A 23,970-nucleotide genomic window follows, 5' to 3' on the forward strand; every position below is an offset into this window, starting at 1 on the left:
CTGCTGTACAATCCCCCCTCGGTCTTCTCTTCTGCAAACTAAATAAGCCCAATTCACTCAGCCTCTCCTCACCAGTCAAGTGCCCCAGCCCCTGAACCATTTTCATTGCCCTCCGCTGGACTCTCTCCAATGTGTCCACATCCTTTCTGTAGTGGGGGGCCCACAACTGGACACAGGACTCCAGATGTGGCCTCCCCAGTGCTGAATAGAGGGAACAATCACTGCCCTCCATCTGCTATCAACACTTTTACTAATAACCCATAATAATAAAGCAATAATAATGTGATTTTGCTTTATGCGTGCCATAACCAGCCAAAAGCCAGGGCAGCAGTTTCAAAGCCAGTCCCACTATTTCTTTCAGATGTTCTTGTTTCAAGTCCCCAAGTAAACCCTTCCTTCCACTGTCAGCTGCCTCCGGTCCTGGTGGTCCTGGAGGGGAGGTGCTGCTTGTAGTTTCTTTGCTGTGAATCAGCGGGCAGGGGCAGGATGGATCCTTTGAGCTGGTTTCCGCTCACCCACCCAGCTCCCTTCTTGCCCACAGGCTGCTTGGAGGTTTTACGCCACCAACCTCTCTCGAACGGACCTGCGCTCCACCTGGCAGTACTACGAACGCACGGTCACCGTTCCCATGTACAGGTACCTGCTCTTCCAGCCCTTCCTCCTGTTTCCCTCCCGACGCTGATGTTACCATCCAGCCCGTTCAGTTTTTACATGAATTGAATCATTTTATGGCTTTTTTTGGTTTGTTTGTTTTTAACGCGCATTATAAACTCGCCAAGTGTATTTCTTTTTTTTTTTTCTTTCTTTTTAATTATACATTTTGGTTTTGTTCTGGGTTGTATTGTCGTGCTTTATTTTAATTTCCACAATATTAATTTTCTTCTTTCTTTGTGTCTATGTGTTATTGTTTTCACCTTTATTTCTCTGCATCCATTGTTAGTTGCATTGTGTTGTGACAGTTGCCCCGGCAGTGCGTGAAGACCTCCTCAAGAGCTGCCCTGGAAAGTAGGTAAATGCTTCTTTTGCCCTGCCCTGCCGGCGCTCGCTCCTGGGTGTGTTGTCATGTCGTCCTGACGGGAACCAAATTGCTCTTGCCCCTTGACCGGTCTTGACCTGCCCCCAGACTGCAGCTGTCCTGTCCCCTTGAATAGCATTCACGCGGCGTGCAGCCATCTCCAGGTTCTCCGTGGCCGGCAGGGTCCCCGGGGACAGCCGCGGTGGTTTGGCTGTAGTGGTTCGCAGATGCGGCAGTGAAGTGGACTGAAATGCATGAGAATAGGTTCATGGTCGAGGTGATATTTTTATTTGACCAACTAGATTTTTGCAAAAAAAAAAAAAAATTTCATTGCAAGCTTTTGGCCACAAGCATCCTTCTTCATATCAATCTGGATACCTGAGAATAGGTTTGATTACCCAGTTTCCCCCAGTGGCAGGCCGGTGGGAGAAAATCATTGTGGCTGCAGCAGCTTGAGCATCATTTGCATGTGATCTCTTCTGATTTTCAAGGCAGCACTTTGCTGATACCAGTGGGAGATAAATGGCAGGTGGAGTTATTTCCCTTTAGGGTGTGGGGGGGGGCCTTGCATTTGACCTGAAATTCTGTAGAAGCAGCATAGGAAATCCCTGGACTGATGCCCAAGGCCCAGAAAAGGCAGAGCTCCCGAAAAGCAAGGCACCTTGTCCACCCTGCCCTTTGCACATGGTGAAACACTGTGCTCTCCCCCCTGCAGGCACCTTCCACAATATGGCTCTCTTATCGTGTGGGTTTCCCTTGCTGTTATAAATAGAAAGCCCTGTCATTTTGCACATCCGTGGCTCCGTGTCGTGCTGTGCATCCCCTGTCAACGTTAATGTGCTCATGCGGGTCTGCACAGGGCTTGCTGCAATGTTGTAGGCATCGGATGCGTGCGTGGTGCCAGAGGGGTTGACTGACGGAGCCAGGCGTTGTCTTGTCATTCTGTGTCGTGCACCGAGACAGCCCAGAGGTCCCTAATTTGCCCTTGGAGGGAATATCCTAGTGCAGTATTGTGTTGTGGCACTGCAGGTCTATTATCTTGGCTGAACCACTACATGAAGAGATGTGCATTGTACCTCTGCATCTGTTTCTGCTCAACTTAATTAGGCCTGTTAGGATCCTAGCCAGAATAATATCTCCTGGTGTAAGTGCGGTGAACCCATGTGCGAAACCCAGCATCCAGTCTCTTAATCCATGTTAACTGACCCTCAACATTCACATCCTCGTGGTCAGTGAAGTTTCCTATTGGTTTCCTTCCCAGTGTTTGTCTATTTGGTTTTTTATTTCCTGTGTTTAAAAATGTTTACGGACTCACTTTAGTGTTTCACAGAGGAGATTGTTTCCCAGTTGCATTCAGCTCAGTCAAGGAATATCCCTCTCGTAGTATTTGACCTCGCTTCTCCCCGCAACCTTTTGCCTTTAGCTCAGGATATGTAACTGGGACTGGGGTCAACTATCAGAGAGAAGGACTGCAAGCAGGATCCAAAATCCATTGTAGTCCATGGAAAGACAGGTTTTCAGTGGGATTTGGATCGGGTCCTATGGCTGTTGGAAAGAATGAGCCTAGTTACACAGCCGGACGCAGAGTGAACCCTTTTTTAAATGAATACTTGCTACATCATTTAAGTCCTTGATTTCACATGGAACATAAAGCTAAAAGTCATGTCAGAAGTCAATTGGCCCATTCAGTGAAGGCCATTTGGATGCATTAAGCCAGAGCGCAGTCCATGCAAGAGCAGGACCATCTCTGCTAAAAGCCCATAGAGGATGAAGGTCCTCCTTGGCAGATGGGCACTGTGAGATGGACCTGGACATGACCTGTGTTCACTGGAAAGGCCTCGTCCCTAGACCTAAACAGGCTGGCATGGAGGGTGTAGCTGGAGGTCAGAGGTTGTGGTACATTTGAATATGTGAGTACATGAGCCATTGCACCCTTCGCAAATGGATGGCCACTATGCCCAAGGGCAGAGCCAACCGCTTGCACTTCTCTGTGTCAGAGAGGGAGGATTTTGCTTCCCTTCCCTGTCACATTTTACCTGCAGAAACCTACGGTTTGGTTATTATGCAGTACGCAGGTACAGTGACTGTCACACCCCAGATACATAGCCCTGTTACAAGAAAACCATGTTGTACCCGAATCATAGCATGGCCCGCAGAACGGGAATCTGGGTCTGAATGTGAATGTCTCCAAATGGCAGATACACCTCCTATCTTTGTTTTACACCTCGTTAATGCTTCACAGGGGTCTATCATATTCCAGCTTTCAAACATAGCCATGCTGCTCGTAGAATAAAGTCCCGTGCACCACCCCAATGCTGAAGGGAGTGCATAGGGTCTGGAGGTTACAGAAACAGCACTGGACATGGGAGAACAGGGGGTTTTCTTCAACTCTATCTTTACTCCAGGTGGAGATTTTGCAAAAGTCTCTTTGCAACAGAGTTCGCCTTCCTATAAGAAGGGATCATTCCCCCTCCCTTCAGACAGGAGTTGGGGGGACTCAGAAATGGTTGTCAGCTGCTCTCTGTCCATCACATAGACATGCAAAGCATGATTAGATACGTGCCCACGTGAAGCTTAATGAAAGCAAAAATCTGAACGAGGTCCTTTAACGCCGTATGGGTAATATGCTAGGTACACTCATTTTTTTGGGCTACATCCTCTAACTGAAGCTCCAGACATGCATTAGCAGCTGTGCCAGGGAACGAGTTGACATACGCAGGGTTCCCTCTCCAACGTATAGCCGCTTCTGTCAGCCTATCTTGAAATCTGCCAGGCCAAACTCACAAAAACTCATAAAAAAAAAATAAAAGGGTTAACTCTATGTTCTGGCTGTGACTCTCATCACGCACGGAGGCACGATATGCATCTGCCCTCTTCTACCCACCTCCCGAAGGGAGTCTTGTGTTGTTTCAAGTTGGCCAATACAACAAGGCATGTAAGCTGCCGATGTCATGTCACACGTGTGGGCGCTGGGGTATGCCTGCCACAACACAACCAATGAAAAAGGCCATTTTTGGAGGTGGGTAAGAGGACACGATGTTCTCCTTCGCCTGCAGGGGAGCAGATAATTTGAGGTCTCCTCTACCTTGGCTCAAAGCACACAGGTTGGCATCAACACACCTTTGGGCTCACGTAGTACTGCTTAATCTTCATGAATGGGCTGTCAGCAGGAGCCCTGTGACACGGGCTTACGTATCCCTTGATGCCATTCCAGAAGAGACATCCTGCTTCACACGAGGAAATTTGGATGGATACCTCGGGGCCATCATGGTTTTCCAAAACATCGTGCACTTCAGTGCAGTAGACCTAGCCCCACGTCTCATATAACTAAGACATGCAGGAGACCACTGGGTACATGCACATATTGGATCTGTAACATAAATGCATGGACACTTATATACGCATATGTACACACTTACCTGTTGTTAACTTTTGTAAATTATTAACCAGTTTTTCTTCAGCACCACAAAGTATAACCATGCCCTGAACTTAAAAACATCCTTTTCCCTGGCATAGATCTTCTACATTTGTTGGGTTAAAAAAAATCAGAAAGAATCAATGGCCCTATAGCTGGAGTTTTATATGTGAATATCTGTTTTGGCAGTTGGCAGACCCAAAATATGTGCTTCTGGAGAGCTACATCACTTACGATGTCAGTGTTTCAAATTGTGGCTGACACCCAATTCCAGGGTTTTGCTGATAAAACTTCCAGGGGTAATGGTTTTTTGCAGTGGACGTCTCTATAAGGTGGTCTTTCCCACCTCCAATTTGTTTTACCTGCCTTTGCCTTTTGAGCAAATTGCAAACCAGCTGTTAGTGGAGACGCGGTGTTTAGTCCTACTGCAGCCAAGGAAGTGGAAGCCAATTTGGGTTTGCCAGCCACCTGTAAGCCCAGGTCAGAGTGCCCCTGCTGACTCGACTACACGGAGCTCACGTGCTAATTTTCTTTATTCTGTTTCTTTTACTGTTTTTCTTTCTCTTATCTCTTTGGTTTTCTTTGGTGAAAACACTTGACAAGCACGCAAACGCAAACGTACGGGGCCTCCAGGTATGAAGTGCATGTGAATCTGCCTCCTCCCGCTGTGTGTCATGTCACTCCTTGTTCTTCGTCTGGGACTGTAATTTGCCGAGTGCCTTTGCTGAGACCTAAGGTCAAATTAAAAAAAACCATCCAAACCAAACCAGGCCCAAAGGAGATCCCCACCAAGCTAATTCCATGCATCTTCATAAACAGCCTAGCTCTTCTGCACTCGTGTTGGGAAACTGCATCTAGGTAACAGTCAAAGGAAGGACGAGAGGGGACTGTTTGGGTTGGTTTTCTTACAGCGACTTGCTAAGGATTGTACACATATCCTCAAATTTACGTGCCAGGAACTTGCCCCCTTACTCTTCTGCTCCTTTTCTCCACCATTCTCTCATTTGCACTTTTCCTTTCCACTCTTTTCTCCTCCTTTTTCCACCCTGCCCCACGCCTTGTGTTAGCAGCCACAACTACCCCGAAAGAGATATTCCACCAAAATGATCGTCCTTGCTCAAACGGGGGCCATTTGCCCTCTTTTTAGAAGGGGCGCTGCCATCTCAGGAGGGTGTTTGAAGGTTGTTGGTGATTCATTCAGCGTCAGTCTTCCCTGCGAGTCTATGCTAGGGGCAAGCAAGCTATCTGTGATCAATAATTCATTCAGTGAATTTAACCTCTTGGGATCGCTCTGGCTGGAAGGATTTACAGTATATATATGGGAACTGTAAGAATTATTATAAATCTTATTATCCCAGAGGCTGCAGAGCGTAGTGGATGTCCAAAGCCGAGGAACGCTACATTTGACAGGCATCGCGAGTGATGATAAATATTTTAAGAAGGGCAAGCGTGATTTTCTATTTGTTGTCTGGTATCTCGAGGTCAGGGAGTCAGGGTTTGCTCTCCATGGTGACCGTTTCAATCCAGATGAACTGCACGGGCGTCATTGAAGTGCATCTGATTCAAGGCACGATGTTCAAGCCTGGCCTCCATTTTTGCAGTCACAAGCTTTTTAGTCGCAGCGTAGGGCCATCGCAGTTCTGCTCCCGCAGCTAATCTACAGGCAACAGACCCAATAAATTGCAAGTACAACCTTCGAAGTCTATCTCATTTTTACGCAAGGTGGAAAGCTGGTTTGGGGGAAAAAAAAGACCTTTAATTTGGTGTCAGGGAATGGAAAATGACTCTTTTTTTCTCCTGCTCCCATTACAATCAAAGGGAATATAACTGTGGGCTTCAGGGGGATCTGGAATAAGTCCTATATATTCTCTGGAAATCAGCTCTGCTGAAGCTAAGGGGAGTGTCGATGAAGCAACCGAATGCAGCTACTGGGACCAAGTTGCCCTGAGCCTTAAGCTGGTCTTGGGTTTTGTGTCTGCAGTTATGGCTGCACCCGGCAGCGGTGCCAAGAAAAGTGGACACAGGACCTGAATTAGGGTGCAGAACAGATTTGTGTATTTTTGCCAACACTAATTTATTTTAAGGCAGCAGGACTTCCTAGGTGAATACAGGCTTTACGACTGGGCTCGTAATACTTGGGTTACTGCAGCCTCTGTCCCACAAAGAGAAAGGCCCAATGCAAAGGCAGAACAACTGGGAGGGTTGGGAATTGGCTCCTCTTAGAAACTGGATTTGCTACAGCTCGGTCTGCCCTTTGTCCCACCTTCCCCCACGGGAAGCGGTCCCCACCCGGCTCTGACATCCCATCCCTCCTCCCACTCCTCCTCATCACCCTCACGGTCTCTTGCTCACGTTACGACGGCTGCTTTACAAAGCAATTCACACCGACTCCATCGGTGGGTGTGTGCACGCACGTGCTGTGTCGTACAGCTGTCCTCCCTGTGTTGTGTTGTGTGATGGTATTGTGTTTCGGGGCATGAGCACCCCCCTGTCCCGGCTCTGAGGCGCGTCCGTATTATTTGTGCTACCCTGTACCAGCAAAATTACGCTGCTTCTGCTGATGGCAGCAAACTCCTGAAGTTGGTGGTGGGTTTCTTGATGCTGTAACGGCAAGAGCAGGTGCGTCCATTCAAGGAGAGGTATGAGGCTGTGAAGTCCTGAGCCACATGTACAGACCAAACCTGGAGCAGGCAGGGATTTGAAGACTGCTGTGTTGAGTAGCATGAACTGTGTCTGTTGCTGTATTATGTGGCTCTTCTTGATAAGCTGTTTGTGTAACAGAAACGTGCTTCCTTTCAGCATGACCGAAACTTATGCTGGGAAGAGAGAGAGAGAGAAAATGGAAACCCCCTACCCCCCGACTCCAGCTAAGGCTCCTTCCCCAAATCTTCCCGCAAAACGCAGCAGCACTCACTTCACAAATTGCCCTTTCGCCCAGGCTCAGACGGACAGAAATTGAGATGCAGCCTTTTAACGTGAAACTCAGCTAAATCACTCTGCAAAGCCCAGCAAGTTGCATTGCAGCTGCATTGCATTGCAGTTTCATGGCACTCTACAGAGCCCGCAGTTGCATTGCAATACACACTGATGCTGGTGTATTTGCCTTTTTTTTTAGCCTCCTTGCCCCATTCAGCAGCTGGTATTTGTAAGCCTTTCCCTTGAACCAGGCCCAGGGTCTGGCAACCATTTTCAGCACTCAGCTATGGCAAAGGAGTCCACTGGGCCTATTTCCATGTCCTGGATCTGATTGAGCTGCTGGCTGTCCAGGTTCCCGTTCAGTGTGTCCGTTGGATTCCTGCCGATTTGCTCATCCTTTTGGGGAAAGCAAAAAGAAAACATCCCCAGAGTTTTTACTGGATCTCCCGAAAGTAATCCACAAAGAGAATAAGACGCAGCACTGCCATTACAAATCGAGGGCATCTTGTGCTTGATTTGTGCTCAGCTGGAAGGATTTTGCAGAAACCTCCCAGCCAGCCTGAGTGGCAATAATAATTAAAACCTCACCCCATGGCATGACAACTTGAGTGAAGTCATGACGCCATCAGCTCCTCGGCTTCAGCATGTGCTGTCCTTCAGGTGGGAGATAACCTCCAGCTGATGCTTAGAAAAGAAATGCGCATTCATCATCTGCAGAAGCCAAGGCCAAATTTTGAAGCCTATTTTTGTGCTAGCCTTTAGATTTCCAAGCAAAGGATTTGGGCATCCTTCACGGGCCAAATCACCTTTATGTGCTAATGGATAATTGTGGGTTTTGCACGTGCAAAACCGACGTCCTTTTCCAACTGTATGTGTTCGGTTAAGGATGATCTCAGAAGATGATTTCAAGATCCCGAAGAACATCGTGTGCACCATTATCTCTTGCCTTATTCTGTGAGAAATGGAAAAATCTGGAACTCTGGGTGCAGAAATGATCCTTTTTATTATGCTAACTAGGAAATCGCAAAAAAATATATATATATATCTTTTTTCTGTGAGAGGCACTCATCCATCTCTCTCATTCCCCGTTATCTGGGAAGCACTGGTAATCCCAGTCTATGCAGAAAGTCCAAGTGCTCATCAGTCTTTCCCTCCTGCAGTGAGGATGGTTGAGCTCTGCTCCTACCCAGAGCAAACTTAGACTCTCCTTCACCTCCCGTCATATAGGGTCCAGTTTGGGATCTGAATGCTGCTAGTTCATATCCCAAATGTAGACAGAGGCTGCAGACATAGGAAGTACCTTTGGGGTCTTGCCCTTCTTGCTTGATGGAGCACCCGAACCAGAACAGATGGGGAGAAGGGCTGCCCCGGTTGCTGCTCAGCCCCCTCCCCTTCCTTGCTGGCTGTGCAGCATCAGACCGCAGCCGTTCGATGCGAGCGGCATGTTTGTCTGGAGCACGAACAAAGGAGACGGTGGCACTCCCTGGAGGAGGGCGTTGAAGCGAAGCAGCTCCTTTGGAGGAGCATAAATGCCTTGCTCGGCTTCTTTTGGAGCCCAGGAGATCCCAACTGGGACGCTGCTCTCACAGCTGTGCGCAGCGACCCAGGCCCATTTGCTGCTACGAGCAAGGACGTAACTATTTAAGACATCTCCCCTGAAAAGGCTGCAGATGCAACGGCCCAGCTAAACCGGATGAAACAGCTCAACTGGGGGAAGTGTGTGGCGTGCTCCTCGAGCAGGAGAGAGTAGCTCTCCTGAATGCATCAGCCTCTGGTCCTCTTGCAGAGCCGGACTCTGGAAATTAAGCACCCCCCCCAGCACAGGGACAGGGATTTTGGGGCTGACTTCACAGCCTAAAATTGACTGACAAAGCTTGGGAAGACAATGGCACCCCTTCCACCTGAATGTCTAGACCCTGAGCAGGCTTTTAAGTGGATCCTGCTCTTCCCAGCTAAATGCGGCTGTTGTCAGGGAAGAGACATCTCTGACATCTCTGATTCACTTCCCCGTCAGCTGGGAACTCGACAGTGAATACCGCTATCAAATACTGATAGAGCCGTGTTCTGACTCCTCCTGGTTTACTGGAGCAATACTGCGGCGCGCGATGGTCCTCTCCGTGCCCTGCACGATGCTCGAATGTCTTTCCTCCTCTTCCAAAAGCCAGGAATAAAGGGGGGCAGCACAGTTAATACCCGCCGCGCCATTTCCACCCCATGGGTTTTGCTGCAGGATGAACACAGGGAGATAGGCGGGTCATTTCTTTAAGCAGTGATCGGGGCAGTTAGGGCCAGTCTTTTTTGTCCGGGGGTTTTCCATCATGAGCATGGCTGCACGCTAAGGTAGAAGGCAAAGGATCCATTTGCCTGCCTGAGGCAGCCCAGCCCCAACTCAGATCTGCACTGTGCATTTTGCTTGGGGTGTCTCTGGCTCCCTGCAGTTCTCAGGGCCCCTAGTCAACCAGGAAAATCGTGCTGAAGGTGTTATCCCTTCCTCCCCTGATCCCACCCCAGCTTCCAGCAGGGTCGTGCATCTGGGAGCCCCAGATCGTGTGTGCTGAGCTCTTGTGCACCCCCAAGACTTGGGGCACGACATGTCACTTAATGCGCAGCCCGAGCCCTGGCCTCCAAACAAAGCAGGGCCAAAAGCTCAATGGCAGGCAGTAAACAGCTGCTTCCCCAAACAGCTGTGCTCAGAAGCCCTGGCAGCTGCTTGTCTTCTGGGGGGTTAGAGCTACAGCAGCATTTCTCTCTCTCTCTTCCTTCCCCTTCATTTCCTGCTTTCAGGAACTACAAGCACTCAGGTCCCTGGACATCCTCCCCAGCCTCCTCTCCCCATGGGATTTGCAGGCCATGAGACAGCTTACTCTGGTTTAAAAGTGTGGGGTGGCAGGTGGAGGGGATGTTGCTGGGTGGTCTCGGCCTGGATGTCATTATTAATGGTCCTTGTTCTCTTGCTTTAGACTCATCCCGCCTCTGAACCAGCTGGAACTGCTGAGGAACCTGAAGAGCAAATCGGGATTGACTTTCAGGTCAGCAACATTGCTAGGACAGCTCTGAACCCACCTGTTTGGAGAACTGCCCCTTTGCTTTCTTTCCTATGCCGACAGCCCCAGAGAGTTTCGGTGCATCTGGATGCTGGTACCAAATGGGGTCGCACAGGGACCCCCGCACTGCATCCCTGTCCTAGTGTCAGCGGCTTGCACGTTGTTTTCCCAAGTCCTTCCCAACATCATCTCCTCTTTGGTGTTTGCTGGGGATGCAGGTGGCAGTCGAAAGTGGTGTCTCTCTTTGGCCTTGAGCCTATCCGTTGAGGATATGTCTATACTGCAGACCTCTGCACTCCTGGAAAGCATCGTGTTCAACCTTGCCCTGCATATCTGCTTCTGCTTTCATTTGTCCAACCCAGACATAGGGGAGTGAAGCCATGTCCACACTAGCAATAGTTACCTCCAGAAAAGCTTCACCCCCTCAGATCTGGGTTTCATGTGTGTGAGGGGGAGCAGGTAGCGGGGTATGTTGGAGACCTGCGCTTCCCCAGACTGGAGGGGAGGTGATGCACACAGATCCTTACTTGATGTAGAGACCACAAACGGGGCCTGATTGTTCTTTTACATCTCCCAAGACCACCCCATCCACTTCAGTGGATTTACTCCTGGTTTCCACCTCCGAGGATAGGAACAGAGGCTGTGTTGTCCTGGAGCAAGTTTATCTCAGAATGAAGTTTATCCCAGGATTGGTGCACACACACATCGCCCTTCCAATCGGGGTTTGGCGAGTGGCTGAAAGTACCGACACTTCAGTGATACAATCCCAGGATGACGGTTCAGACATACTTTGCAATGTCCTGGGATAAATGATTAGCCCTTTATATCCCTTTTAGGACATGTCCCTGTCCATTGTCCTGGGACATCTGTAAAGACTGTATTTTGTCCCAGGATAAAATGGTTTCTCCCTGGACAAAGGCAATGAGGCTCTCAGAGTAGGGGGTCCCCCCCTTAGCATGCTGCTTTCTCTCCAGCTCACCCCATCTCTTGCTTCAGCCCCTCTCTAGGAATGGGCATGAATAAGGGGAGAGCTGCATGGTGGGTCCTCCCCAAACCACACAACTTCTGCACATCATACCCAGGGTTTTCTTTCATGAAGGGTGAGAAACACCCTTTTCTGCTCGGTCCACAGGCTTCGAATAGAATCCACAAAGAGTGAAGGCACTGTTATCTGTGCTGATGCTGCAGCACTGTGGCCAGTGGATGTCAATCAGTAGAAATCAGAAGCAACCCATTCATTTTTGGTAGGCCCTCTGTGACACTTCATAAATTACTACGCCTGGAAGCACTGCCCCTCCACAGCTCACACTTTCAGAGTTTGGGAGTTCCCATGTATATTTTTAACCCTTGCTGGGGTGTAACCCCCACCCCCAGTGACTTGGGAATCCCTGAAAGGAGCAGCCAGTAGCAGGATATGGCCGCTGCTCTTGCTAGCCAGCCTGAGCAAAGAGCTGGAGAGGTTTGGGCTTTGAGGGAATGCATCACGGTTGATATAATTGATAAAGCCTCTACTGCTTAACAAGTCTGACTAACATATTTGATTGTGGAAGTATTTGATCCCTGGTTTGGGCCTGGCTTTTAGCTTGCTGATAAGTAGCGATGGGGGCTTGGGAGTGTGCTATATTCCCCAGGCCCTAGATTATGTCTGCTTGACCAGGGCAATTGGATGGGGCTTTCTTCAAAGCTCATTTCATGCCATTCTTCCGCTGTTTGTAATGCTCACTACTGAGTATCCAAAGGTCCGAGGGGTGAGGGTCAGACCTGCCCATGCACCAGCATTTGGAGAAGCTGGATCCAGAGCCCCTATGCAAACCCCTCCTCTGGATCTCAACTTGAACTTCTCCAATGGATCCAGGGCTCATCCCTACTCAGAGGGACAGAAGTCATTCCTCCTGTCCTGAGCTGCATCTGCAGGCTGTCCAGCCCCCTGTGACATGGGTAGGAGAGGCTGGGCTCAGAAACAAATGAGACCCTCCTGGAGGGAAGTGCACACAATTGCAAGTTACCACCAGGCCAATTCTGATGTGTAGAGGGAGGAGGGAAGAGGGAAAAGCCCCAAACTGCATATCCCCCGAGGATGAGATTTTCACACTGGCCTTCATTCAGCCCCTGATTTGATGCCTGCAGTTTCACTTAGTTCATTTTGTTCTCTGCGTCCTTGATTTACTGGAGCAATCAGGTGCTTAGTCACCTGGACGGTGGCCACATGCTACAAACTAAGGGTTCGAGGACTGAACCCAGAGTTTGCTCCCTCATGTGGGTCAACAAGCATTGGCCAAGGATGACGTTTAATGTGGATGGGCATGCGAGAGATGGGCAAAGAACGAGGAGTCCTTTTCAGCCAGCTCCCACCCCCACGTCTGCAGGGCAGACCCGTGCACAAGGCAAGAGGAGCCTAGGGAAGGACATGTCGTATGTCAGCTCCATGCCTAAGGGGGTGAAAGGAAAGTTTGTGGAAGGGGCATGAATGTGCTGAGGATGAGTCCAAACTATTTGCCTCAAAAGCACCAGGGGGAGGAAGGGTGGTGGCCAGTCACTGTCCCAATGGAAACCCTCCTGCCCGTCCCACGGCTGTGGGGCTTTGTAGCGATCTGTATGGCCACAGTTCAACCCTCTCCATCTCGTGCGTCTCCTCTGAGGTTTTGTGAGTCTACAGCTCCCTCCCTACCCAGCCCTGAGCCCCACACGCAAGCGCTCCCTGCTCTCCCTCCCAACTGCCTCACTTAGCTGTACTGTTTGGTACTGTCCTTTCGTTATGTTTTAACAGTGAATGCAACAGCATCCTTTCCCACCTGACTCCATGCTAATGTACTATTGCTTCTGTTTAAAGGAAAGAGCAGCAGCCTGAGCCATCACCAAGGTCTGTATCACTGCCAACACGCCATTCCCATGCTTTACGTGTATATGTGCGTGTACCGTGTGTGTGATGCCATTAAAGCAAATGCTGTAGGTATTACGTGCTTGGTCTCTGCTCTGGGATATGTCTGTGTACCATGTATATATGTAACATTGGGCCTTAAATCATATTTTTCTTCTTTCCAGCGTACCTTGGCTATATTTTTGTAGCTATGTGGATGATGAGTCTATAAGGGCTCTGGTGGTATCAAATATGGCGACAAATTTGCTCTCAGAAGCAGGTGGATCAGTTCTGGGTATCTAGCAGATCTTTGTCCAGCATACATGAAAAAGGGGATTGTTTTATGCCTCTGTTTCCTCTGCTTGTTGCTAAAGTCAGGGAGCTGAAATAAAAAAGACTGGATTGTAATGCTTCCTGCTTCAGTTCCCCGTTATCCGTCAGCACCCAAGACCCTACACCCTGTCCCTGCCTTTTCGTTCAATCCCTGTAGCCACAAAGCAAAGCATGCTCAGCCAGATATCTTCAACCAGGGCATTGTCTTAGGATAGTGGTTTTCAATCTTTTTTCATTTGCAGACCCCTAAACAATTTTGAATGGAGGTGCGCACCCCTTTGAATTGTAAGTGTGGGTATTCACATACTTTTGAACACCACTGTCTTATGAGAAATGCCCTGCCCTCTGCTTTGGGGGTATGAGCAGTCCTATAGCGTGCAGGGGCTGTCCTCTGGCAGCAGCTTCAAATGCCTCCTGACACACATCCCTCTAACTCTTCTTGCATGGCCAGTTCCTGATTATACACTCTGTATTTGCTGTGGACCAACCCGCATTGTCTTTAAACACTGATTTCAGCAGGAGTTTCATACAAGTAAAGAACCCTGCTTAATTGGGCCCAGTATAATTAAAAGATCACCGTCATCATATCTGAGGCTTTGTCCCCAAATGTTACTGCAGAAAGCAGAGGATGTTGTAAGCAGATATGGCGGAAGGACCTTGGGCAGAGGTATCACTTGCACCAAGACATGTAGTGAAATAATGTGTAGGTGCAATATTCTCCCAAGCCTGTCATTAAATAGAGTTGCTGGGAAGTTTTAGGCTCAACATGTTTCCTAACGAAATATGGGGGGAAATGCAGATAATTTAGGGGGCACATTTTCCCATTTTCCATCCAATGAAAGCTTACAAAGTTGTAAGGGGCTTGGTATTCTACCGGTTCCTCACGGCCGTGATTGCAGGCCATATTTCCATCTTCTCCTGGGGAAGGAGGGAAATGCACAAAATCCGGCTAACCAGCAAGATCATCCCCATGGGTTGTTTTTTTAAATCTTCCATCCCACATCACCAAGCGTAGCTTAATGTCTAAATACATTAGAAAGAGGAAAATTACACGTCTAACTAAGCACATTTTCCAGTTCAGTAGCATTTGGGTGCATGGCTAGAGGCTGGTATTTGGCAGAACGCATGTTGCCACATGGGCACGTGTTCCTTCTGTCGCACCTTTCAATTTGAGAAGTTGCGAGCAGACTTAGGTTTCCACTGGCACAAAATCCAGCCGAGGATGTATCAACAGATAAGGTGCCAGCAAAGTGGATCAGCATCCCAGCTTTACTTTTAGTCTACTTTATCTCCTTCTCCTTTATCTCCTCTGAGCTTTGCTTTGCAATTATAGAACCTTCCTAGTCCTCCTAAACCACCAAATAAAACTAATCATCAAGATCATGTTTTCACAATTAAGACCTTATTTCTTCCTGGTTTGAAATTCAGACTTGTACCATTAAACAGAATATAGCCCCTAATCCAGTAGTCCAGGAGTCAAGTATTATTGTCAAGGAACAAAGCCCAGCCAGTGCTTTCCTGGGATAGACCAACAGGTGAAATCTTACCTTAATTGCTACTGAGTTCAACAAGGATGAGATTACACTCTGTGGCTAAGTACACAGTCAAAAAGCCTGAGGCTGAATCAGTTTGGTCTTTGCAGGTTAGTTTAAGCGGTGTGGATTGAACCGATGAACAAACGTTTGCTTTTGATTCCAGAAATGCAGCCACATGCCTACAGTGGCCCAGGCCAGAAGCCAGGGGTGCTAGAGCATGCCTCCCTGCTGGGCAGGAGCAGACAACCTGGCCCAAGGCTAGCCCACCCACCCTGCGAGGGGGGGGGGGCAGGTTGCAGGGGAGGTGCAAAGCATCCTGGGATGCTGGGGGACTGTGAGTTAACTTGAATCTGGAGGAGCTCTGGAACAGAAGTTCAATAAACCGATTTCACCTAACTCAGTTCAGTCTGATACTACATCCATCCAGGTTTATCTTAAACCAGTTTCAGCCAGCGTGGAAGTGGTTTATGTGCAGTGAACTTCTGTTGTGTTACAGATTTGAAATGGTTTCTTATCACTTATACCGATTTCTGTGTAATTTCTGTCCCTAGCCAAAGAGTCGAGCTAAATCTATTATCTTGTATCAGATGTTGGTTGTTTCAGAGGAAAAAGGTAAATCCCCAGAATGCATCTTCTTGTGCCGCAGAAGTCCTTGCTTCGACCCAGCCCAGCATCTCTCATGAGGTCTGAGTACTGATAGTTCTTGTTAATGTTATCCTAGCCAGTGCAACTGTCACCATAGGTGATATTTTTAGTCAAATAGGTATTTTTCTTTGGATGGCAACAGTCTCCTGCAGCAGTGAGTTACACAGGTTAACACAGTCATTTAAAGTAGTATTTCCCTTCATTGGTGATAGAAATTTCCATTGTAATGTTACGGAGAGCCCTTTTGTTCCTGTGCTTTGGGAAGTAGTAAACAGCAGTGGCCTTCTCTGCAGAATTCAATTTGTGATAAGGCCTCCTCATCAGTTATCGCTAGACCCTCAAACGTTTACTTGCACTGATTTCAGTAGGACCTTCTGGTGCTACTCAGCGTGTACAGGGGCATCACCATCTGGTCCTTAGCTTTGCTTAACTTTAAAGTGAATCTGATGCATGCGTCTCGCTTCAGGAATCCTAGCCAATAAGTGACATGCCTAATGGTTATTTGTCTACCCTGAATAACCATAACACCAGCTGGGACGTCCTCAAGTCGGGCATACAGCATTCAGATATATGGCTAAACACAGCATCTTTACTCAGAGGCCAGCAAAAGGCTAACTTGCATCCTCCTCTTAATAGGATGTGCACAACAGATCTCATGACTTATGTGCAAATGCCCATTCATTCGCAGCTACAAGGAAGTGCCAGCTTTCTGGAAATACAGAGCACTGGGATGTTAAAAATCATAGCAGTCCTTTAGTAACATTCCACAAATAGCCCCTTTTCAAATTTATTTCGCTCCTAATTGCTCATAAAAATGCTGATTTGACACGTCCTGCAGTACATGTCGGACCTCAGGGAATCTCAGACCTCCAGCCCAGCTATCACGTCACGTAGCCTTCTTTTCTGCCCGTGGTGTGCAGCAAAGTCCTCAGATACCAAAATTCATCCCTGTCACCTCAAAGCAAAACATGCTTTGCCTCTAAGAGGCATCTCTTAGCATCTCTGAAATGAGGGCTGCGTTTCCAGCACAGCGCGTGGGGCCCTGTAGAGGATGGGAACCACGGTGGTGGGATAGTGAGCATTCCCCCAAAGACACGGGGGAATGTGTGGGGACACAGTCAGGAAAGCCAACTGTACCTTGTCATGCGTCCACAGATGCGTCTCAAGCAGGTCCAGGGAGGTGATCCTCCCCCTCTATGCGGCACTGGTCAGGCCGCGGCTGGAGTACTGCGTCCAGTTCTGGGCGCCGCACTTCAAGAGGGATGTGGACAGCATCGAGAGGGTCCAGAGGAGGCCACTCGTATGATCAAGGGACAGCAGGGTAGGTCCTATGAGGAAAGGTTGCGGGACCTGAACCTGTTCAGCCTTCAAAAGAGAAGGCTGAGGGGGGATCTTGTGGCCTGTTATAAACTGGTTAGGGGGGATCAGCAGGCACTGGGGGAGTCCCTGTTCCCCCGAGCATGACCAGGAGTGACCAGGAATAACGGTCACAAGCTGGCAGAGGGTAGGTTTAGGCTAGACATCAGGAGGCGCGACTTCACGGTCAGGGCAGCTAGGATCTGGAACCAACTTCCAAGAGAAGTGGTGCTGGCTCCTACCCTGGGGGGCTTTAAGAGGAGGTTAGATGAACACCTTGCCGGGGTCGTTTGACCCCAGTACTCTTTCCTGCCATGGCAGGGGGTCGGACTTGATGATCTGTTCAGGTCCCTTCCGACCCTACTAACTATGAAACCATGAAACTACTATGTAACTATGACACCGAGGTCCTCAACTGCTTCTTCTATAGGATCCAGCCCCTAATTTCATATGCGATGCCTTGAACACTCAATCCCATAGGGACTTCATTATTACCGTTTGCACTGAGGAAGCATCTAAGCACCCCAGCTACGAAACTGAGCTCCGTTGTGCAAACACGGAAGAGAAGAGAGCCTTGCTCCCTTACAAGTAGAGCAGATTTACCATCTGCATTAGAGTCACCATCACCTCTCCACCCCTCTTCACAGTGCCTAAACCGTCCCAGACAGCCCCTAGTTTGCTCCGCAGAGCCCTAGCATTATTTGTCGTTCCTTAGGAATATTATGTACTTGCTGGAAGCATCTCAGCTGGGAGATGGGTTATGTCTTCCCTTTGCCATCTCTGTTTTGTTCGACACCGAAACCTGTCTTCATTCATCTGTGACCAAGTGCTGTAAAGTTGTTTTTCCCGGGCAGGTCATAGGAAACGTCAGCTCATTTTTCTGTGGCCCGCAGTCAAGGTTGAGGGGGGTTACAAAGCATGTTGGGATTTTGCTCCTTTTTCGGAAACGGCTCACTAAAGGTGGCGTGGTTGCACGCCTCTTTGGGGGCTGTGTGTCTGGCCAGCCTGCTGTCTGGATCTGACGTGAGAGTGCAGAAGCAGTGGCAGTTTTCACTTCCTGATGGCTGACGTATGCGGCATGATTTGCCACGATCGCTCTCTCAAAAGGCCGATTTGTATTTGCGTAGTGGAAATAAAAGCCAGGCCCTGCCTGCCAGCCTCAGGGAAAGGAGGAAGGGCAGGAGTGTGACTGTTTTCACGCCTTCTTGCAGAGAAAGGCATACAATTCAGGGAGGGCGATGGGGTGCGATAATCTGTATATTGATCAGGCTGAACATTTACTGTGGCATCTTGTCTCTGATTATTTTGTCTTCTGATTGCAGTGTCAAAAGGAGAAATGTATGGGCTTAGCCATGACTATGGGGATTCCTATATATGCCTTATCGATGGTTAGCCAACTATCCAAAGGCATCTATGGCAAGAATTGTGCCTTTCCTTTTGTGTTTTTCAAGGCATGATTGGGCAGAATTTTTTTTTAAATAACTGAAATCAGAGAATAAAAAAAATCACAAGGACTTCAGGGGATTGTGGAGTTAAAGCAGCAGATTACACAGTCCAGCATGAGTTAAACGGTGTGAGTAACACTAGAAATCGGTTTAAAAGACCATCTCCAAGCTACAGGCTGAGATTCCCAGTCTGCTTCTCCTGAATTCAGTGGGAGCTTTATCCCTTTGTGTATATATATATATATATTTAAATCTGTGCATCTAATCTGGATTTAGTTTGGGTCATGTTTGCAGTGGAGATATAAGGTACTCTTGCTGTGACTGGGTAATCTAAAATAATCAGTTGTCCTTGTAGGGGCTGATTATTTGGAAAGAAGGGGCCTGCCCCCATCTTTAGAGACTGGAAACGCGACAAGTACCCCACACGTGTCTTCCAAGCTGTGCATGCTGAATACTCTGTGTTCATGATAGTCATCTCTTCGCTGTCGAACTATCCAGGCTGCTAACCTGGCTCTGTGTGGGGGCAGGCTCTCATTGCAGAGACTTCAGGAGGTCTAAAGAAAGAGAGGGTGGATTCGTTTGAACTTGCCTGGATGCAAAGAAGCAGAAAGAATTATGCACGAATCTTTCGGTTCAGAAACCTGAGCTCCTCAGGCTGCCAAGTTCAAATCCAGAAAAGGTTGGGGGAAGGGGGGAATGGACAAATCTTCCACCCCCCACTCCCCGCTTTCAGCCTTTTAAATGCACTTATGACATCCATTAGTAATGCAGTCTAAACTGGGCATGGCAGGCTTGTTTGGCAAGCAAAATATTGCCCACCCTGCCAAGTGGGTGATGAATTCCTCTAATCTAACCCATCTCACCCTCTGTCCCTGCTATGCTGTTTGCACCCCAGCAATCGAGGTTGTCCTTTCGATTTCAAGATCCCTGTTCAGGGCTCTGAGTAGCAAGGAGCCTTAATGAGGTGTGAACAGCTGAGCAGAGGCTGAGGGAGGGAGGGAGGAGTTCGGAGTACTGACTTCAGGGGTGTTGGTGAGGTGCGAAAGGCTGTTCCTGCAGGAGTGACCAGGAAGTCTGTGTATATCAGCGTAAGTGATGCCTTTCACCTTAAAACCAGTGGAATTTGCCAAATGGTTAGCGCCATCTGGACAGTTGAAACGGTTGCCCGCCTTACCCGTGGTCATCTGAAGTGTCTTATACTGTACCCACTTGGGGCTGTCTGAAACCATGGGCCACCCTGTTCCCTTTTTGCAAAGAGAGGGCTGCTCCATGTTCGGGGAGCCCTATCTTGGTGGATATCTAATGGTATGAGAGTACCTGAGCTCCGAGGGCAGGGTGACCGGGCCGGGTTCATGGGAGCTGCACCGATGCCTTCGCAAGTCGTACCCTCCTCCCAGCCTTCACGGTTTCCATCCCGACTTGCAAGTGACGTGAAAAAGAAAAAACGATTCGGTGAATTTTGACATTCAAATTCCTGAGGGTGGGGCAGTTCACCCCACTCCGTGGGTTTAGATTTTTAATCACCTGGTTTCTATGCCTAACGTTGCCAGCCTGGGAAGTCAAAGGAGCACTGCAATGACTAAATATTTAAAAGAAATGAAAAGCGTCCTGCATGGCTTTGCCGAAAGCTATTTTTTATCCACCTGGCTGAAGCGCTGAAAAGAAAAATCAGCCATTGAATTTGCTCAAACTAAATTAAAGAGGGACGACTTGTTTCTGCCCAGCAGGCAGAAGGATCTATCTGCAGGCAAGGTCCACGCTAGGGGACGTACCAGCACCCATTCAGTGCAGCAGGGGTCATTCCTAATAGCATTAACTGACCGCGGCACGATTCGTTTCCTAAACGGTTTTTTCCCTCCCCTAAATATCCCATCATGAACCCGGCCCTCAAGACACCTGTCTTTTTAAGCCTAGAAACGATAATCAATTCCTGTTTGGCATTTGCTTCCAGGTCTAATTTTTACTCTCCCCTCATTTCCAGTAAAAGCAAACCGTGCAGAGAGTCATTCTGTGGATGCTGCTCAGGAAACTCTAGGTACCACGGGAAATGCGTCGCACGGAACTAATCAAAAGCTGCACGGCTCATTCTCTCTCTACCCTGCTACCACCCGTTCTGATCACTTCTCTGCTTAATAGAGGTACTAGATGAGTAAAAACAAAATTAAAGAGCCTCCCCGCACCCTTAGCAGAAAACAGCTGTCGGAGGTCTTTCTCGACCTCTCAGTAATGGGGAGCGCGTGAACCAAAAGGAGCAATTGTACGAGGATGGGGAAATTTGTTTCGACGTTAAGACTGTTAAGCAACGAAGGAGGCCAAGAAGTGAGGTTAAACAATGATGGAAAACCTAACATTAAAAATAATCCTCATTCCAAGCTAAACCCTCTATTATTTTCTCTCTACTCTCCCCTAGCTGCAGGGAGCCCTTGCACAATTCATTGTGGATTGTGAGCCCATCTCAATTTAGCTCCTGAAAGAGAAGAACCGACTTTTCACTGCCACTAATCATTGTGCCTTTGGCTCTCTGGATCCCGACAACCAGCTCTCTCCTGGTCCCGTGGCATTTGGAAGCATGGCTTGCCTATCTAGCACCTCTACTATGCAGTTAGAGAAGGACTAATCTCCAGCCTGTTCTAGTAGACGTAGGGATGCATCTTCTTAGCAGGGGCACGACTCCTATTAGCACCCCTAGCCATTCTGCATCAAGGCCAGGTAGAGAATAGCTAGAATAGACATTAGAGCTTGGTACCTGTAGTGTGTGCGGGGGGGGTGGGAGAGTTAATCAAGTTGACAACACGGTGACCCAACAGCTTCGGAGACTTCTCCTGAACTTGTGTTCCTCGGCACGTTTGTCTGAGGACCATAAGGATTTTCTAGTGTCATCTTTTATTTTCTTTATGTATCAGTATGTCTGTTGTACTCATGCTTGCACTGGATGCAACTCCCCTCTGTCCCCCCCGCCCAACACCGATTATGTAGGCAGGCAATATGCACCTTGCAGATGAATTACTAATCCTCAGCATTTGCATGCCTTGAATGTTCACCCACGGATGATTATTCTTCCCTGAAATGAGTGCAGGATCAGAAGCCCCAGGGTGGTAGGGAGTGGTATACTCCGCATGTTTGTGAAATGGGATTGATGCATGCTTTTTTTTTTGGAATCCATTTTAATCCTCAAAGCCACCAGTCCTTGTCTCTGTCTTCAAAAACAGAAGAAATAGAATTTAAAGCCATTGGTGGTTTTCAATAGGTTATTCCAACTGGTCTATTTTTATTCCTTATCACTGGCTGTGTCTACACGAGATGCTGACTGCACAGTTGTTCCTATAAGCCTAATTGAGTATCACTGAACAGCTTTTTGGTGATGCTGACCGTGCAGTAGCTCATTACCGCTGCACAGTCAGCTTCTCCTGTAGACGCAGCCACTCCATTTGTAAAATACCTGTCAAACTAGAAGCTCTAGACTCAGACCCGAGAAGGCGTGCCTATGCCAAAAGCTGAGTTCAGTGGTAAATCCCATTGCTGAATGGGTGACAAGGAGGAAGGTGCATGACCTGATGTTTCACAGTAGCCAGTTCTCCATAGTGAAATTCTCTTGCATCAAAATTAAAAGCCTGAATAAAGTGGTTGGCTGTTGTATGTTATGGCAGTGCTGCGGTTCCCTTGAATTCATCATAGAAAAGCCAGGCACTAACCTCCTTGACCAATGGTTGGTTGGATATAATATATTGTGAAAGGCTTCTTCAAATGAGAGATACTATTCAGGGTTTTTTTTCTAGTGGGAATATGATCCCCTCCCCAAGGCTCCCATGTACCGCTGCAACCTCCTTCTTCTGACATTGGAGGTTTTCCAATGTCAGCATATCCCAATGTGATCAGAAGAGACTAATTCTTCTCACCAGGGATGCTCTTGGCGGTTTCATTTTGGGGCTGTTGGGAAGACCTTATGGAAACATGAGCAATATTCATGAACTCTCCTTTCTTGCTCACGTTACCTGTTTTCTAAATCTTGCAAAACTGGTAACACTGTGATTTTGGCTTCTTTTTGTCCTGATGGGGGTCTATGATTTCCTTACCATGAAGCCTTGCTTGCATGCAAAGACAGTGTACGTTGTTGTGCACTGCAGGTTGCATTAGGCTAAATTAACAACTTCCCTTTGACCAGGGTCCACCTCTTGGCTCTCCCAGCTTCAGTGCTGTGGGAGGGGAAAAGGAGCCAATGACTTAGCTAAGGATCTTTCCAGATCTGCACAAGCTCTCAGGAGAGTCTCTCAGAAGGGGTTACCTCCACTCATTAAAAAATCCTGGACGTTTCTGTAGCTGGAAGAGCACTCTTAATGGAGGAGTCTTTGAAATGGCAGCGCGGCACAGCAGTGATTTTGTAGACTAACCTTAAGATAACAGAAAGGTCGTTCAAATTGCTGGGTTCTCTGAAACTTTAGATTATCTGCTTGACTCTCATTTCAGTCTCTTGCTAGAAATCATTTGATGCCAAGAGCACAGACCCTAGGTGTTTGAAGCAGGGGGAGGTGAGGGGGCAGAAACCTTTTTGGACCTAGCAGTCTCAGAAGGGTTACTTGCAATAGCAGTGGTTTTACAGAGCAAGAGTATGGCAATGGTGAACCATGCTAGGGTAAAATGAACCAATAGAAAGTCCTGGCATTAGCCACAATGGTACCCACATACAGTTTTCATAATATAACATAACAAGGTGCATTTTAATTGGCTTCCAAATGCCTGTGCCCAGCCCTGCCAGAACATACAATGGTAGCAGAGTTTCACCTGGGCTAGACTTGCAACTCTGCTAGATTATTATAATCTGCTAGATTAGTATTTGTAGAGGCAAAAGAAATAATTCAAGCTGACCCAGACAGACTGGAGCACAACAGATGTTCTTATCAACAGTGGGCACACCTACATCTGTGCTTTAATGTGCATTAGCCTATTTTTATGCACATTAAAGCGTCACTAAAAATCCGTGCTGTTTAGTTAATGTGCATTAAGAGATGCTAATGTACATGATTAGGAAGCTAATGTGCATTAAGAGAAACTGATGTGCATTAAGAGAACTTAACATGCATGTTCTTAGTACTTCACAAGGGAGGACACTTTTACACATGCTCTGGGGGTGGGGGAGATGCTTTAATTAGAGCATCTCTCAGAGCCACTCTAATTAGAGCACCTCAGCATCTCATGCATCAGCATCCCCGTGCATCCAAATGGTGGCAGAGGCACTTGAACTAAAGCTTGTTAAAGTGCCCCAACCGCTGTTTTGAAGCGTGGGCATGCTGATACATGAAATGCGGAGCCTGGCTGGAGCACGGTAATTCCAGGTTATCGAAGCAGCTTCACAGCATGTGTACAGGCACCTGGAGATACTAGAGTTAATGCGCATTTACTAAAGCGCATTAA

General features: G+C 48.0%; 1 protein-coding gene across 1 annotated transcript in view; it reads left to right on the top strand.

Moving 5' to 3' along the window:
- KCNQ2 (potassium voltage-gated channel subfamily Q member 2) overlaps positions 1 to 23,970 on the top strand; it is a gene marked incomplete at its 5' end in the record, with an annotated part of 109,175 nt that overhangs the window by 53,168 nt on the left and 32,037 nt on the right. Inside the window, 4 exons of the mRNA XM_019509754.1 lie at positions 542 to 636; positions 5,034 to 5,063; positions 10,307 to 10,375; positions 13,221 to 13,250. Coding sequence (XP_019365299.1) covers positions 542 to 636; positions 5,034 to 5,063; positions 10,307 to 10,375; positions 13,221 to 13,250 — 224 coding nt within the window. The remainder of the gene's footprint in view (positions 1 to 541; positions 637 to 5,033; positions 5,064 to 10,306; positions 10,376 to 13,220; positions 13,251 to 23,970) is intronic.

This window comes from Gavialis gangeticus, unplaced genomic scaffold (assembly GCF_001723915.1).
Source record: "Gavialis gangeticus isolate Ggan-Ray unplaced genomic scaffold, GavGan_comp1, whole genome shotgun sequence".
NCBI lineage: Eukaryota > Metazoa > Chordata > Crocodylia > Gavialidae > Gavialis > Gavialis gangeticus.